This window comes from Pipistrellus kuhlii, unplaced genomic scaffold (assembly GCF_014108245.1).
Source record: "Pipistrellus kuhlii isolate mPipKuh1 unplaced genomic scaffold, mPipKuh1.p scaffold_m20_p_8, whole genome shotgun sequence".
Classification (NCBI taxonomy): Eukaryota; Metazoa; Chordata; class Mammalia; order Chiroptera; family Vespertilionidae; genus Pipistrellus; species Pipistrellus kuhlii.
Window position 1 is genome coordinate 58,605,135 of NW_023425584.1, and position 18,700 is coordinate 58,623,834.

Below are 18,700 nucleotides of genomic sequence, written 5' to 3' on the forward strand. Positions count from 1 at the left end.
TACGTTCTCATTTGTTTACAACTGGGATGCACTTACTGGACAGTGGCTCAACACTGGATGTCATGAGTAATTGGATGCAGGAAAGGTTTTATAGTTAAGAGCAGTGCAAAGCAGCAGCATGGAAGCATTTTAAGTCTTACAATTTTATCTAGTTTGTATTCAGGGCAGAATGTTGGAGAGCCATTTTTCATGCTAGAGCCCTCTGCTGTTCCAAAGAACATCAGTTATTTTATTTAGAAATTTAGCAATTTTAAAAAATTAAATATGGTTACCTGAGTTAGACCATCAGAAAATAAAGCTTATGAAATACTGAAAATAAATTTAAAAGCATATCATTCCAGAAAAACAGACCAAAATCTTTTGAAATTGAACCATGTAGACATGTAAGTTGAGAGATGAAAATTATGGAATCTATTTTTAAAAGCATGTGTACTATGAATAAAAAGAATAAAAATGTGTTCTCAATTCAGGTAGTGCTAAAATAAGAGGGTGCTTCCCTGAAATGTAAAAACAAATAAATAATGGCTTAAGAACCAAAGGAAAGAAACAATGTCACATGACAAATGCATAAATAAACTTTTATACATATAACAAAGCTATAAAATTTTTATAATAAGAATTTTAGATAGCAAAAATCCCATTTCCATGAGCCAAGTAAAACACTAAGTAAAGGTCAAATCTTATACTAGTGTTTTGAGTCTTACACACTTATCCCTGAAAATTGTTGCAGATGAAAAGCCAGTGCAATACTCTTCATATTAAAACATGAGCAGCTATTTAAAAAACACTTAAAAATGTAACCATAAGGTCATTTTTCACTTTACTATATAATTACTTAATAACTCTCATTTCTCTCAACAATGCACTTGAACTCAAATTCATTTGTATAATTTAATGACAAGAGATTATCTCATCACTTAAATTTCATTTAATAATTCTAAAGTGTTAATAAAATCATTTTAAATGTCTCAGGTTCTTTTCACAAGTACATAAATCCAACCCCCTTCACCACATCATTCCCCAGATCTTTCCTTTCTTTAGTCTCTCTCCTCAAATACTCGAGTTTCTTCTTTTCTATTTATGTCAGCTGTTGTCTACTTAAATGTTCTACAAAGTTCAGTTTCATCTAGAGGGCACAGTGAGGGCAAAGTGTGTCCCTAAAGTAAAAATACCACCTTCAACTTTGTGAAACAGTAAAGAGAATTCATCTTCTGATCCTTGGAATTAACAAGCAAGATGCAGCAGGATCTAATATCATCGCAAACTTAAAATACACAGAGTCTAAACCCATTCACTTATTACTACTATTTATTGACTATCAACTCTGTCCCAGCATTATCTTAAGCACTGTGTGTACAGTTAAGAACTGTATACCAGTGTTCTGGTCCTGCTTGGGCATTGCCTTTAGGTTTATAGCCATATCTTACCTAATAATACAAAAACATGTAAATCAACTATACCTCCACTACACCACCAGCCAACCAGAAAGTGATATGCAAATTAATCCAATAAAGATGGTGGTTAATTTGCATACACAGCCACCTAGTGATGGGGTAGGACACTTGTGTCATTACCATGGTGACAATGGGGTGTTTCTGCCCCACCCCAGGTCTCTCAGGGCCTCTGGCAGTGTGAGGCAGAAAGCGGTGGTTCCTAGAGTGAAAAGAGGCAGCTCTGAGGCCTGAGTGGAAAGGGGCTGGGCTGGAACGGAAAGGCAGTGCCAGCAGCCAGGGAAAGGAAAGCCCATTCTAGCATGAATCTTAGTGCATCAGGCTTCTAGTCTTAAGTAAAAAGCATAATCCTTAGCCTGTATGATTAAAACAGTCCCTGGAATATAGTGGAAGCTCATTAGCACTTCTTAGGTGAAGGAATGAACACCATTATTAATCATAAATTGTGATAAGTACTATGTAGGAAAAGAAGAGATTGCTTTGAAAGAATAACAGTATGAAATGCATCTTTGAAAGAATAACAGTATGAAATGCATCTCCATGAAAATGCTATATAATATAGATATGAAGGGAGATAAAGAATTAGAGATGTGTGCAAAGATTTGAGGTGAAAGACTGGTTCATCTGAAAAGTGAATGAAGGTTAGTTAGGTGGTTAGCTTAGTGAGTGGGCTGGACAGTAGGATAAACTGGCAGGAACCAGTGTTAAAGCTGTGCTAAGAATTTTCAAGTTTATATGCATTACTAAAGGTGTGTGCATGCAATTTGTGCCCGGGGACGGGGAGGGCATAGGAGGGGTCCCTCAGCCACAGCTCTCCAATCCAGGAACCCTTGAATTGGGCCTAAACCGGCAGTCGGACATCCCAATTGCAATCTGGGAATGCTGGCTCCTAATTGCTCACCTGACTGCAGTTGCCTGATCACTCCTATCCACTGTGCCTGCCTGCCTGATCACCCCTAACTGCTCCCCTGCCTGCCTGGTTGCCTCTAACCATCTCTGCCTTGGCCTCCTCCACCATGGCTTTATCTGAAAGATGCCCAGTCTAATTAGCATATTATTCTTTTATTAGTATAGATAATAAGTCATTAAAGTGTTTTAAGAAAGGGAGTGATATGCTCAAAGAAGTATTTAAAAATCCTGGCTACTTTGTAGAACTGAGTTAAAGAAAAATAAGTGAAGAAATGGAGACACAATGGAATAAACACATGACAGTGGGTTGGTCTGGAGTCAAGGCAATGAAAAAGAAGAGTGTCTAGAGAAAAAAATATATATGTATTGATAGTTGGAAATCACATCAATAGAATGGAAAGCTGAAAGAGCTACTGAGAATACTCCCAATTCCAGGTTAGTTTTATTAACATAATGGAGTAATCAAGGAGTTTAAAGAGTAAGAGGAAAGACTAAGATTGGTCTCAGTTCTATAAGGCTTTTTACCACAATTTAAAATATGGTTCAGAATTATCCAGCACATTGGAGTCCATATTCACATTAAATAGTTCTGAGTTTTAGTTTTCCATTCGCCATAGGAAGAGCAAAGCTCTCCTTTCTCAAAGCCTGGAGAGAAGTTGTTGACAAGGCAAATTTTTCAGCTTGTATAGTGCTGACTCATTTTTCCACTGTCAGACTGGGAGGATGGAGCAGAGAATCAGACACCTAGCTTTAGCACTCCTGACTTAGGCCTCCTGCAGCAAATGACTACAAACTGATCAATGGAGAATTGACTGATGGCTGGCTCTCTTCCTGTCTTGCCTTGTGGGTTAATGAGGTGCCCTGTCTTGGTGGAAACAGGCTTCTCTTTTACATTTGAACCTCTAAATAGACCAGAAAGCAAGCTACTGAAGAAGAGTACTTAGGTACTCTTACAATAATGGTTCTTAACCCTTTCCAGTTTGGGTATGGATACTCCTTCTAGAAAATTACATAAATGAACATGAGCACAAAATGTTCATACAATTTTAGGTAGTACACAGACGCACAGACGCTGAATCGTGGACCCAGGGATGGTTGAGATATCTGGAATACTACAATATGTGAATCAGGCAGGACTGCTAATATTAAACTTCTCAACAATGGACATGGAAAGCACAAGGAAGGACCACCCCCAAAATAAAAGTTATATAATGAGCCAAGACTCTATCCAATTACCATGCTAATCAAGAACATCTCATTATAAACAATCAGATAGAATTATGAAATAAACATGAATTTGGTGTCAGAAAACCTTTGGTCAGTAGGAACACTTACGGCAGAATCACGAGCAAGGCTTTAACTTGTCTGAGATTTAGCAATCCCATTTTAAAGCAAAGTTAAATAGTAATTATAACTACCTGATAAAACGTTTGCATTTGAAAATATGTAATAACTACAAATTTCTGTAGCAGTTCTTATTTATGTGTTACTACAAATTTTACTTCAGTTCCCAAGGCAACCACTTTACTGACCTTGAACTAGTAATCTAGTCACCAGAGTCTTAACTGCTGCTACCAGAAGGTTTGGTGTAAGTTACAGTGGGGCCTTGGGAACACAGCCTATATCTGTAAATTATACATTCACAGTTATTTTTACTCTAAATATGTTTCCCAGGTTTTGAATTGCATTTTTCATTTACACAGAAAAATGAAACCATGTAACCCTTGGATTTTAATACAGCTAGGTAGCTCTGTAATGCCCCATATTAGTGTCAAGTTAGGCACTGAATTTGACCCATTATCAAGAGACAGGGATATTTTCACTTACCTCTGTCACTGTCATAGAGGTACGCAAACTTGTCCCACTGATAGTATTCAATCAAGCTAAGAAGAGCTCCTTTGAGGTCAGGTCTCATCTGAATGACGAATGGATGTGTGCCATCGGTTGGGAAGCTGGGAGTGATGAAGGAGACATGGAGCGTTCCACAAAATGATGTGATGGTATTTACAGACTTCTTGTCATAAAATCCAAAAATAGCATAGACTCCTCTTGAAAACTGGGAGCAGACTAGAAGAATAAGGAAAACAGAAAGGATGAGTTATCAAAATTGGCATACAATCATGGATTTACTTGCAACTTAATGCCCTTATATATAAAATACAAAATAACCAACAAATTAAAAGAAATACGGAGTTTATATCAATCAATGATCCATCAAATATAGGAGCACTTATTTACTCAGCATTCTATTTAAGGAATTCAAAGAATTATAAAGCATTACAATAATAATTCTAGGTTTATGAAAATACTTTTTTTTAACAAACTGTGTGAATGTAAACATATTTTAGGACAGCTTCATTTAAAAAAAAAACAAGTAAAAATCATTAGTTATGAGAACAAACTATAGGTACAGGGGATTTATACATATTCATAACAGCTCATTCTCTACAATATTGATTTCTTTAAAAGGCTTTGTTGTGCTAATACCAGAAGGTCAGTGTGATCATGAAGCATATCACCTACTAATGATGCAAACTTCTTGAAGAGAAGTTGGGTGCAAGACTTTCACCACCCATAATCCTATCAGCGGAGGGAAAAATCTTTCTCACTTATATCACTCCGTCAAGTAGCAACTAAATGAAGTTCAGAACACTTAATTTTTATCTTTCCCATGAACTTAACTTATCCCATATGTTCTACTCAGACAAAACAAAGACTATTATATATTTTTTTAATTTTTTTATTTTACCTAGGACCATCATTCTTAAGACCATATATATATTTGTAAGTTCCCATGGCTCACACAATCCCTTATCCTTTAACACTGTATTTCAGTGAATGGCATATGACACTACCTTCCTCACTACTTATAGTCAGACCATCACTAAACATTGCTCATTCTCATACCCAAGTGTACTAAAATGTGCTCCACTTATTTCTATCTCCATTCTGATCATCCTAGTTCACTACCACATGCACTTATATTGTGCTTGCCTTGTGCCTGGCATGTTCTCTGGGACATTACCTCATTTATTTCTGATGATGACCCTTGAGGTAACTATTATTATTATTCTTAAATAACTGATAGGAAAATTGATACATAGGGAGACTAAGTGATTCACCCAAAGTCTCACAGCTAGTATGTATGCTGTGCTCAATCCTCAGCAACCTGGATTTAGAGTTGATGCTTTTAATTGATTATTAAAATACCTAGCCAACTTTCACCCAGTTATGCTCCTTCCATTCTATTCCCCACAATATTGTCAAAAGAAATGTCAAAACAAATCTAAACATATCCCGTTTAGAAGTAGGGTTTGCTTTTTCCAAGACTCATGCCCTGCAATGCCCTATGGAAATGATTCATTTTAAACAATCCCAGTGTTTAAGACCACCATTTCACGTCAGCCACATGGCTTTGAGTGAATGAATTCCTGATATTTTTTAATCTCAAGAATTGTTTCAATCCAAGGATACAAATCAGCTATTCGTGAACATAATCTAACAATTCAGAGCATAATATCAAAAACATATTTTTAAATTAACGCCATTTAAAGGACAGGACCAATATTATTTTATTTCATTTCATCTCTTTCACAAAAATAGATTTGCTTTATAATTAAGAATTATGTAAAAACAGATTTGCTTAATAAGTAAGAACACTGCTAAGATATACATAGATTCTAGTAATTTTCAGGCAATAAATGATAGGCAGTAATATTTAGCAACTATTGTATGATAGGAAAAAAAGAAAAGCAAGATTGGCTATTTGTTTGAGTATCAAATATTCATATTTTCCTTTAAATATTTACTAACCTTCAACTCATCCTCATTTTCCTAACACAATTTTCTAGGATTTCTGGGTTATATTTTTATAATAGTATACCAATTGAAATCTCCTTTATTACCAGTCTTCTGTAGAACAGTCTCATGTATCTCAGAAAAAATGAATAAATTTCTTTACATTTATTTTATACTTTAACATAAAAATGAGATGTTTATATTTTTGTCTTTGCCCAACTACAGAAGTTGAAAATAACTTTTAATGTGATTGACTACATTCATTTTTCATATACATTAAAAGTCCTTCCATTGTGAAAATACATCTAGGAAAAATTTGTGGTAGATTCTTATTTTATACATGGATATATATGTACTAACATGCATATCTTAAATCGTGAGTTTATTCAGGAATTGATGACTCCATATGGCATATAAAAGGGTGAAATTGCTACAGAGTTCTCTCTGGGTCTATTTCATTTTATTTCCTGCAGTGTTGGTATGTCATCTAAAAACAGTATAGGAAATACAGGCAGTGTTATTAACAAGGACTCCTCTCATCTTAAGTAAAATAGCTTCTGTGATAGGATAGCAGCCACAGCATCAGCAGAATGCTTGATAACGGATGCCACTGTTTGAATGCATAGGCAATCTTATTAAGGAGCCATATCTTTCATTTTCCATTTGTTTAGACTCTGGAGTGAGTTGTCAGGGAGCCTCCTGATTACCATGACCATCTGGAAGCATTTGGCTTTGGCCCAACAACAGGCCCACGCTGTACAAAACTTTAGAAGTTACCACAATTCTCCTAACTTAGAAGGCACTTTTCCTCCCTGTAATTCGGCTAATTCTCCAATTAACAATTTTATAAAAATGGCCTTTCTCCCAACCCTCTTCCTTTATTCTTTATCTATTTCTGGCACATATTTAATTTTCTATTTGTCTATAGCCTCTATTTTTCTAGATATTTCTTTCTTAATGTGCCTTTTCTACACATACAAATAACTGCAATTTGGCCAAAATTGCTCATGTCCAACCTTATATTCGGCCAGACACGGTCCCCAGTCCCCAACCATGATAAGAATTACTGTGATTTACAATCAAGAAATGCTGACTTGCCTTAGCTAGTGTTGCTCAGTTGGCTGAGCATTATCTCATGCACCCAAAGATTGCTGGTTCAATGCCTGGTCAGGGCACATACCCAGGCTACAGGTTTGATCCCCAATTGGGGTGCATATAAGAGGCAAACAATCAAGTTTATCTTTCACATCAATGCCTGCCCCCTCCTCTCTCTCTCCCTCCCTCTTTCCCTCTTTCTCTCCCTCTCATTTTCCCTCTCCCTCTCTCTCTCTCCCTCTCTCTCTCCTTTCCTCTCTCCGTAAAAAAAGTCAATAAATTTTAAAAGAAATAAAATAATTGCTGGCTTGAACTAAGGTGTTTTGCTTACCCAGTTTGCATTGACCATCTCATGATTAAAAACCTAGTGCCATACTTATAACACTCTATTCTCAAAATACTCAATTAGTTTTTGCACTCTAATACTGAAGTTCTCCTCAATATACTATTGATAGTAATGCGGAGACATGACACTATTGATACACTACACAAGGAAATGAATTCCTTGTTCTACTAACGTCATCTATAAACACCTGTTTTATTCTACTTTACTCATTCCAATATTGAGGGGAATTTACTATGGAAAAACAACATTCCTATTAACCTGTTAACCGATCGGGACGTATAAATACGTCAAACTTAAACAATATCGGGTACCGGTAGGACATATGAATACGTTCTTGAAATATATGTTGTGCCCTGAAATGGGTGGGACGTGTATTTCCAAACAACAAAGGTATCAGTCATCCATACATGTCTCGACATGAATTTAAGACACGGAGGGAATCAGTATAATTTCGCTATTGAGAGTGGTAGACCTGTTCTGGGTGAGCAGTGATGGGTACGTACTTACACTTACCTATTTTCGTATTATATATTATTTATATTTTTATATCTCCAACCTTTATATAATAAAAAACATATAAAATTGATCCAATCATCAATAATTTGTCAGAAAAGTTTAAAAGTTTTTATGTATGTGAACAAGAAATATGCGTAGATGAATCTCTTTTATTATGGAAAGGTAATTTATCTTGGAAACAATATATATCTACAAAAAGAGCTAGATTTGGAATGAAATTGTTTATTTTGAGTGAAAGCCAATCTGGATACGTAAAAAATATAATTTTATACACAGGCAAGGACACAAATTATGGTTCGAACTACCCACAAGAAAAACAATCAACAAGAATTGTTTTGGAGTTAACACATGACTTACTGACTAAAGGGTATAGGATTTACTTAGATAATTTCTATACGTCAATTCATTTGGCTGAACTCTTGTGTCAAGATAATACAAACATTGTTGAAACAATGAGGATAAACAGAGTCGGAATCCCTAGTGAAATAAAAAAAAAAAATTACAGAAAAATGAACATATGTAAGAATCAAAGACAAATTTATGGTTTTAAAATGGAAGGATAAAAAAGACGTATTGATGCTCAGTTCTATTCATAATGATGAAAAGACAATGATTGAAAAAAGAGGAAGAAGGCAAGAAAAACCGAATGTTGTCCTGGATTATAACAAGAATATGGGCTGCATAGATTTGGGAGATGGAGTTATGGTGGCCTACACGGCTGCCCGTAATAGGGTAAAAAAATTTTATAAAAAATTTTCTCTACGATTAATTGATATGTGCTGCTTCAATGCATATATTATATACAAAAAAGATAAAGGTCATTTGGATCGATTACACTTTTTGATCGAGTGTGTAGAGAAATTAGTAGATAACAACATAGTGAAAACCCACCCAAAGACATCAACAAGCAGCTCTACATCTAAACCATCAAGCTTAGTTGAAAGGCATTTTCCAGAACAAATGAAAAGATATAGGAAAAACTAAACCCAGGAAATGCCGAATTTGCTACAAAAAAGGTGTTAGGAAAGAATCTACATACTGGAGTCCGGATTGTAAGGTAGCACTATGTATCAACAATTGTTTTAAAATATATCACACGGAAGTTGAGTTTTGAATTTTTACATCTATATTTCAATTTTTTAAACTCAATATTTCTATTTTATTTGTGTGCTTTTGTTTATTCTGTAATTGTTAACTTTTTAATATTTTTATTGTGTATAGAAATAAAAAAATATATATTTTGTAATATCTATAATTGTTTGTAAAATTTATAATTTTTTAATTCGATGTTTTCATTTTTTGTTGGTATTCTTTTCTATTTGTTTGTAATTTTGTATTTTCCTTTGTGCTTTATATATACATAAATGAAAAATGCATATTTCATTCATTTTAATTAAGTATAAATTAAAAAATAATATAAAATTACGTCCACTGGGCGTGACGTACTGACACGTCCTAGTGAAAGAGTATGAGCCTGTTGTACGTTGCATAATTAAAAAGGGAACTCCCCGGTTAACAGGTTAAAATTATTCCTCACTTAATTAGCAATACAATTTCGCATGTTGACCTCTACCTTATTCCCCAACAATGACTTCAAAATTTAAAGCCATTTCCCTAACTTATATTCATCCTCAAAGAAGGAAAATTTACTGTCACAGAGAATACTCAAATAATGTGTCACAAGCTCTGGATATAATTTCAAAGACAATGTTCTAGAATGAGTTAGATAGTACTGCCATCTTATCCATAGTCATTATTTTCTTACATCAAGTCCTGAAACAGAGGAAGGAGCAGAAAGGTTCTCAGTTTCACCTCCAGCTTCCTGACCCCATACACTTACCCCCATGAGACACTACTATGAATTTCTGAACAATTATTCTGATTAATATTTAGAACTGCAGTTATGTCTTAAGACTCAAAGCTGATTGCAAAGTGGTAGGTAAAGATGCTCTCACTGAGCTCTACTTTAATTAAAAATGTAATATCAACTTTGAGAAACTCAGCAAAGAGGAGTCCTTTTAAAAGACGCGCGAGGTCAAACAGCAGAAATGGTAATCTCCTGGGTGCAAGTAACTTGCTGATTATTCCACTTTTCGTTACAAACCCAGGTGATATAAGCCAATAGCAGTGCTGATGGTGCATCCAATGCACATCTTTTTCTCTTGGGTCATTCTGCTCATTGGTGCTGCTAATGTAGCATACTCAGTACAGTATGGAGAACCTTGCATGGTTATTTAGCACAAAGGCAGGGAGAACAGGATATGATTTATTTTTGTTTTACATTCTTTATATTTATAAATCACCATTCACTTCAGTGAAACAGCGTGGAGTGCTTCATAAGCAGGAATGGAGTCAGCTCCTTTGCACCTTGTGCAGAGTGTGGTGAAGATGCATCGCCACACAGTCCTGGCTTCAAAATATGGAGACCACAGAAAATCCCGCTCCTTTCATCCTGACCCTCTGACACTACTCTTTGTAAACTTTGGCCCTAACTTTACTATTGAAAGTGTGTGATCATTTCCGTTATGATCTAGTCACGGTTTTTTTGTTTGTTTGTTTTTTTTGTTTGTTTGTTTGTTTGTTTTTATCAGATCAAGCTTTCTTAGCTTCTCTGGATTTATTAGTCAAACACTTGCTTCTTTAAATAACCTCCCCATACTGCTACTAGTTTCCCTCTCTTTCAATTCCTACTCAAAAATCACACCACGTTGGTACTTTCCTCTCCAATTTCAAAAGGAATTTTCCAAGGATTTGTGTTACAATTTTTTTCTTCTTCTCATTTTACATTCTCTTAGTGGTCTCCTTCCTTTTAACATGGTTAGATTCAACTTTTTATGCACGTTTCTCAAAACTTCGTTGTCACCTCAGTTATGTCCCCTTATCTAGTTTTACTGAAAAATATACATATTGTAAATATTTGATGTCACTAACATGGTACCGGGTTTAGAAAATGCCACATAAAATGGGATAGACAGTCACTGCTGCGCTGGAGTTCATAGTTCGAATCTCATCCTCCAGGGTCTTCCATTAGAAAACTTGTCATTCCATATCATTCCAACTAATGCCATAAAAACAAGGAGAGAAAACTCTAAAATCTTATTCAGTAAATCAAGTATTTGTATTGATTTTTCCCTTTTGCTCATGGCATCATAACTCTTGCAATCGTTGATTTTCTATATTTTCAGGATCAATTTATTATTCTTCCTTGTTCTGCTTACATCATCTATAACCATTTTGTTTGATTCAATTTTATTTACTAAGAAAATGCATACTGTAAACATACTGCATGTAACTGTGTAGCAAATATACTGTAGATACTGTGTAGTACAAATATATACTGTAAATATAACACATGATTACTTTTTAAATGATGTACTTCATGATTATTTCATGTTATTTCTTTGATAGGGTGATTGCTAATTAAAATATTTATTTCAGGACCTGAAGTATGAATTTTCTAGAATAAGTAAATAAATAAATAAATAAATAAATAAATAAATAAAAAAGCAACGTACCATTGCTTTACACTGTCCAAAAGCCTGTAACTTTAATCTCAAACATTAAATACCACGGAAAAAAAAATATTATTCTGTATCTAAGGATCCTGGGGCTCTGACCTTAGATATAATAATTGTAGAGGCTAAAAGTGAGAACAACCTGAGATGGAATCCTGATATTGCTGTTATCTAGTTGGATTTGATTGGGCAAGTTGCTTTGTTTTCCTCTATCTTAGCTTTGTCATGTGTAAAAGACGATAGTGATATTACTTACCTTCCTCAATGGGATAAGCAGTATTAAAGAAACTGAAGCTGGCAAGTAGTGAGCCCTATGTACATCTCTCACGACCTCCCTACTTATATTCCATGTTCAAATCAATATTGATATTAGATTTTTCATCTTTTTCCTGTAGCACAAAATCCCCCAGCTCCATGAGACATGTGTTCATGTGTTAAAATCACACTCACCTTTTCAGAATGTGAGAACACTTCTGACTTTGTCCCTTCTTTTATCCTTAGCTTGCAAATTGTCACCAAAGACAGCCCATTTGACCTCTCAAATCTGTACTCCCCAGCTCCACTGACATTGTCTTAATGTGGCCCTTAAATATTTATTGACTGGATTGCTACATTAACTTTCCAAATAGCCATTTTCATAATAAATCTCTTTCCTATCATAGCAGATATAATCCTCCTGATTAAAATCCATCACTGTCTTCCCATTGCTTAGAGAACAGCACGTGACAACGCTCAAATGTTATCTGTTCAATGTGGTCCAGGTTACATGCCTCTCCTACATGTGAAAGCAATCTCCCCTTTTGCATTGTAGCCTGGGTTACAATGGTCTTGCTTTGCCCTCTCTGAGATAATTGAAAGCAGAGAATGAAGTGCTGTTTAGCTCTAAATGCATGGCATATCAATTAGCTGGCACAGAGCAGACAGTTGATAAATGTCAAGCAGTAAAATATCAACTCTTCCATGAAGGGTGTCTTGCTTACTATCAACTAAGTATGATTTTCCCTGATTATGAAACCCATCAGCATTCTGTCTTTACTCCCTCGTGGCCTGAAGTACAATACTGTTGAGTGTGTGTGTGTGTGGTGTGGGGGATGCGGCAAGGGGAAAGTTACCTCTTTGAAGGCAGGGGTTAGTGTGAGAAGAAAATAAGAATACCTGAGTTGGAAGCCTAGCTTTAGTCTTCCATGGTCCTCTGGTAGTAGAATCACTGAATCTGAGCCTCAGTTTCCTTGTCTATTGAATGAGGATTTTAATTCTTATCCTGCCTACCTTAGAAGGATATTTAAATTTTAAATTGAATAAAAAGAAGTACTTGGGAAATATAAATCATAACATAAATGTGTTGGACAATAAATACAACCATAATGATTTTTATATTCTCTTGAATGCAAAATTTAGAAAATTTTCATAAATATGTCATTAAATATTTGTTGAGTGACCGCAAGATCTGAACCAATTAGATAACAAAGATATAAACCAGGTTCCTGTATTAATTTTTCATTTCTATTGATACTGGGGTATTTCTGGAATTAAATCATTACAATATTTTCTTCTTTAACTATCATACCAAAATATAACTAGAGTTAGTTTAAAACACTTGTGCAATTTAGTCTGTCTGTTCTCATAATAGGGGAAAACCCCCACAATCATTACTAATGAGAAGACAATTGGAATGTTTATGAAATTTTATTATTGTAAACTTTCAAAATGTCTTTTATGTGTGGAGAAATTGTACCAAGAGAGGTGAAGTCATAGTCTGGCATGCAATGGAAACCTAAACAAATGATGTGACTTCTTTATCTTGGACATATGTCCAGTAGCACATACTGGATTCAGAAATATTCTCAGATATCCTCAGAATCTCAAATGTCTTATTTCTCTAATTCAATGGACTTTTTCAAGCCTGAAAACTTATCAGGAGCAACATTTATTCCCTTAAACAATAGAACTGTTGTAACCTATGGTACAGGTCACATTTGGTTTCCCCTGTACAAACCCAGGAGAATGTTAAAAGTGGGTCTGTAATTCTTTTACTCTTAGACTATTTAGGTAAATACAATATGCTATTCTCATAATAAAATAAAGAAAAACTGTCTGCTTTTAATTGTTAGGATTATTTTGAAGTTCATATTCTCTTCTTATCAATTTACAGGAAGCATTTCCACTTGGGTGCTGACATGACAGCGCCTTTCATAAAACTCAGAGCCCAGCACGATACTAGCATAGACATGCAGTATGTAGCTATTGAATGACACACTGAATGATTCAAAGAAAATATGAAGAATAAATATTCACCACAACATTTTCTATAAATTGCCTCACTGATGATGTTCCATATAGCCGTGACACAAATCTTTACTCTGATAAATCATTTCCTGTTTACATACGTTTTGATTCCATTTTTCATACAAATACTAAATGTGATGCATCATCACTTAGTAGAAGACAATGAAGTTGTAGTTGTACATTTTTCTTTCCCTCTCACAGACATTTATCCTTCCTGACCTTTGTGTTGTGTTTGCTGAGCGAGGTGAAATGTCGTGAGTTTTATTGCTGTTGCCCATATTATATGCAGCTTTAGAAAATCTATAACATTTATTCTGGCTGCATTCATCATCTGGGAGAGCAGGCAATAGGAGAGCTGGCAGTCACAGGCAATAACTCTCATGTGAATTTTAATGATGGGTTCTGGACACTTAAATGAAAGAGAATTACCTCCGTTTATACAAGATGCTATTTCACAAAAGAGAGTCCAATTCTTCATTCTTAGATATTTATACATAAATACACATAGTTCTACCCTCTGCAAATTCTTGCTCTTCTTATGCTCCATGTAAGTTCTGGGTGCCGCATGCCCAGATGCTATGTAAATGTTGTTGAGAAGGAGTGCCAGGCAGAATGCCTGGAGGCTTGGCGTCCAAGCCCCATTGCAACACCAGCCAGCTGTGTGCTTCTGGCAAATTGCAGCTTTCAAATGTCTCAGTGCCCTCAGAGGCACCATGTTGCTCAAACTTGGACTTGTACGGCCAAATATCAAAGACAGAAACTATACAAAATGTCAGGTGGTGCATATTTATTATTCATCATATTCTTACTTATGTAAATGAGTATGTGAGAGGCAATACAGTTTTGCAAATAAAATTCTACCACTCTCTTCATGTTTGATTAGTCTTTCTCCCTTTTCCTCTTTTTTTTCCTATCTTTCTTCTCCTTCCCACTTATCCTGTTTCCTTCTTGTTTTTTTTTTTTTTTTTTTGGGGGGGGGTTACTTTTCTTCTTTATCTTTATGCTTACCATTTAGAAATGACTAAAGTAATTAGGATATAATCTGAATGAAGTTAGGATATTCAAAAGTGAAAGCCTATGTTTATTACAAAATGTAGATCCGATATTTTAGTACAAAATAACATTTTTAGCTTTTGTGATAAAAAAAACTATTTTAAAATATAATAGAATTTTTTTCAAATGCCTAGATTTTTTTCTTAAGAGAATTTTTCTTTGAGTAACAGGCAAAAAGAAAAGAACTGTATCACCTCACTTGTCTAGATGCTCTCCAATTAGATCTGATAACCTGTGTACGGAGTTTCTCTCACAGGACTTTCTTGCTCATGCCCACTGTTGGCAAGTGAGAGGGTTTCTATTTAGATGCCTCAGCATTTATATGTTAAATCATACGTTTATTAAAAGAGGGGGGCTTTAATATAACACAATGAACAATTATGTAAATGTACTGAAAAAGATACTACCATTAGCATGCATCCATAAATTGCTAAGTAACCGGAGGAATTAACTTTCGTACAATGAACCCTCACACTTGATGCAATGGACCTAGTAAAAATGGACCTGGAGCTAATGTCTGGTGGCGGAATGTGGTGTTTAACTTGAACATTGCCCGAAGGGCCTGCCTGCTACTGTCACACCCCCTTCAGTAAGAGGAGCCAGGATAGAAAAAGAGTTCCCTCAAGACAAGGTTACTAACTCACTTTTTGGCCCTTACATTTATTTAATTAATATAAATGAAATGTTGATAACTAAAAAAACAACAGGAATGAACTTGTATACAAATTTAAGCACGCATATTCCTTAAAAGGTATAATTTGCTTTTGATGACTCCTTTTCCCAGAGGCAATCCCTGTAACAACTATTTGGTGTGATCTTCCACACCTGTAGTTCTAGTTAGAGTTGATTATGTTTGTTGATTCTGTTTTTTGTTACATTTATGTTTAATTAGACCATATGACAATTGTCCTGATTCTTGCTTTGACATATGGCAAGGAAATTGCGATGTTGATAAAGACTCAATTCATTCTTTTAAACCACTACCCAGTGTTCCCTGGTTTGGATGTATTATTATCACATTAACATTCTCAGAGATATTTAGAGATTCATGAGTTTTTACTACTACAAACAAGGCTGCAGAAAACATGTCAGGACTTTCATCTTTGTATACTTGAGCTAATATATCTGCAGGACAGATTATTAAACGTGAAATTGCTTGTTTGGATGTTATGCTGAATAAATGCTATAGCTACCCCATTAAAATAAGATAGATTCTTATTTTTTGGTGTTCTTCACTGACAGTGGATTTTTACTAATGTGACATGTGAAAATACTATTTCATTGTTGTTTTAGTAATGACAATTTACTTTATTGTATTCTTGTGAAAGAAGGCATTACATTTAGGGTTTTCCCAAGTATTAACTCTTAAAACTAATTATATCCACATGGGATAGAATATTACCCTCATTTCACAGATCAAAAAATAATTTGAAAACAATTTTCTAAGGTCACACTAGAAAATTACAGCGTATGTCAAACCTAAGCAGCCTGACTCCAGAGATTGTACTTTTAACCATTGTACTGTACTCTTATTTTGTTTACAATGACATTTTCAACCAAGTTATCATTTTTTTCTTGATGACTCCTAGATTTTATATCTTATATAACAAGAATTTCCCATATTAAGAATTTTAAAATATTATATTTTATTTTATAATTATCCCTTTTATAATTGGCTCTTCTCATTTTAATATTTGGATTATACACAAGTAGAAATTTAACTTCGTTTTCACATAGATATTCAATTTTCCAACCCCTTTAATGTTCTTTTATTGATTCCCCTTGATTTTAAATATCATCTTTATTATATGCTAAATTTCTGTTTGTGCTTGGATCTATTTCTGAAGAAGAAAACAAGGATTAATTATTATGCCTTTTTGGAAATAAACATTGCTTTTAAATCCTTTTGCAAAATATTTCTATATATTTAGTTTTTTTCATACCACATTTGTTTTTGATTGAATTGAAATACAAATTAATTGGTAGAGATTAACTCTTATAATATTAATTTTAGAAACAATAGCTCAGATCTGTTTTATGATTTTTTAGTAAAGTTATACACTTTTATTCATACTTATTAGTTTATCCCTAGATATTTTGTTGCTTTATTACTACTGTTGTCAGATATTTTCTTTATATTTTATGTCAGATATTTTTTCTTCATATTTTCTATTTAGATATTTCTCATACCTAGAAAAGCTGTTGAACTTTCAAATGATAATTTTATATCTTGTGATCAAATTGAACTCTCTTATCACTTCTATGAGCTTTTTTTGGTTAAGTTTCCCAAGTTCACACAGCTAATGTCATAGATACAGAATTTGAACCCAGGCCATTTAGAACTAACTAGATAATTTCACACATAAAAGCTTGAGAAACATACTGCAATAGATACAAAAAAAAATTGAATTCCAGAGTAGTGAAAGTACATTAAACAGCTATTAGGGGGAAATGATCTCCCCAGCCTTTATATAAAGTTATTTTTTAATATATATTCTTAAGATATGGACCTAGTGTGTGTGTGTGTACATGTGTGTACATTTGCATGCTAACTTATGATTCTAATAGGCTTAAAAAATCCACCATAAAATTTAGAATGACATGAACAGACATTGCATTTAAAAAGAGATACAGGAGGCTTATACAAAAATCTTAAAATGCGCAACCTCACTGAAAAATCAGGGCAATGTTCATTAAGACCAACTGAGTCTACAAATTGACAAAAGTGAAAAATCTGATGATACCAGGAATTGATATACTAATATAAAAACAAGAACTTACATACTGACAGCAGATATGTAAATTGGTACAACAGTTTTTGGACAACTATTTATTGGGAAAGATCCTGTTGAATTAAAGAAATATTCACCAGCAATTATTCCTTTCTTAGGCATATGACCTGAAATTCTGAGAAATGTACCTGAAATACTGAGAAATGCCATATATATTATCAATGGCCTAATTATTTGTACTACCAAACATCCAAAACATCCTTCCACCAGAAAACCACATACTATGGAATGCCTAATGAAATAGTATACATCAGTGTTCATTTTTATTTCATCATTTTGAATTGTGTTCATTTTTATTTCATCATTTTCATCTAGAACTGTAAGAATAAATCTGAAAACAATTTTGAGTAAGAGAAAATAAAGTTACAGCAGATTAATAAGTTGCTTGCATAATGTTAAAAATACTACATGCTCTTTTAAAAAATATGTGAGTGATAAAACACATAATTAAATCTATAGAAATGATGAACATCAAATTTGAGATAATAGCTATTCTGAGAGCATGCAAGTGTATTAGTAATGCTTTATTTCTTTAGCTGGGTGCTGTGCATGAGGATGCTTATTATAATATGCTGTGTGACTTTCTGTAGGTTTGATGTTGTTAGTAAAATTATTTAAATAAATAATCGAATGATTTGGAGAGCATGTAAGAAACCTGGATCAAGTCACCAAGGATCAGATAAGGAAAAGGAAACACACCATATGAAATGTAATCCTCTAAAGCACATGTGTCAAACACAAGGCCCTCGGGCCAAATCCGTCCCGCCAGGCCTTGCAATGTGTCCCGCACCGCGCTGTCATCACTGCACTCCGCTGCGTTTCCATCACAATGACAGTTTATGACTGTTCAGTAAACCATTCGGCCCGCGATTTAGCCTGGATTTTAGATTTTGGCCCCTTCTCTGATTGAGTTCAACACCCCTACAGTCTAAAGTCTAA

At 34.4% G+C, this 18,700-nt stretch overlaps 1 protein-coding gene across 10 annotated transcripts in view; it reads right to left on the reverse strand.

Moving 5' to 3' along the window:
• Positions 1-18,700, reverse strand: part of GRIA2 (glutamate ionotropic receptor AMPA type subunit 2) — a 124,427-nt gene that overhangs the window by 55,468 nt on the left and 50,259 nt on the right. For all 10 annotated transcript variants that reach the window (XR_006740660.1, XR_006740662.1, XR_006740661.1 and 7 more), the window contains exon 3: positions 4,188-4,427. Coding sequence is in view for 7 of the 10 variants with exons in the window: in XM_036424198.2 (XP_036280091.1) it covers positions 4,188-4,427 (240 nt within the window). In the remaining 3 variants the exon portion in view is untranslated. The remainder of the gene's footprint in view (positions 1-4,187; positions 4,428-18,700) is intronic.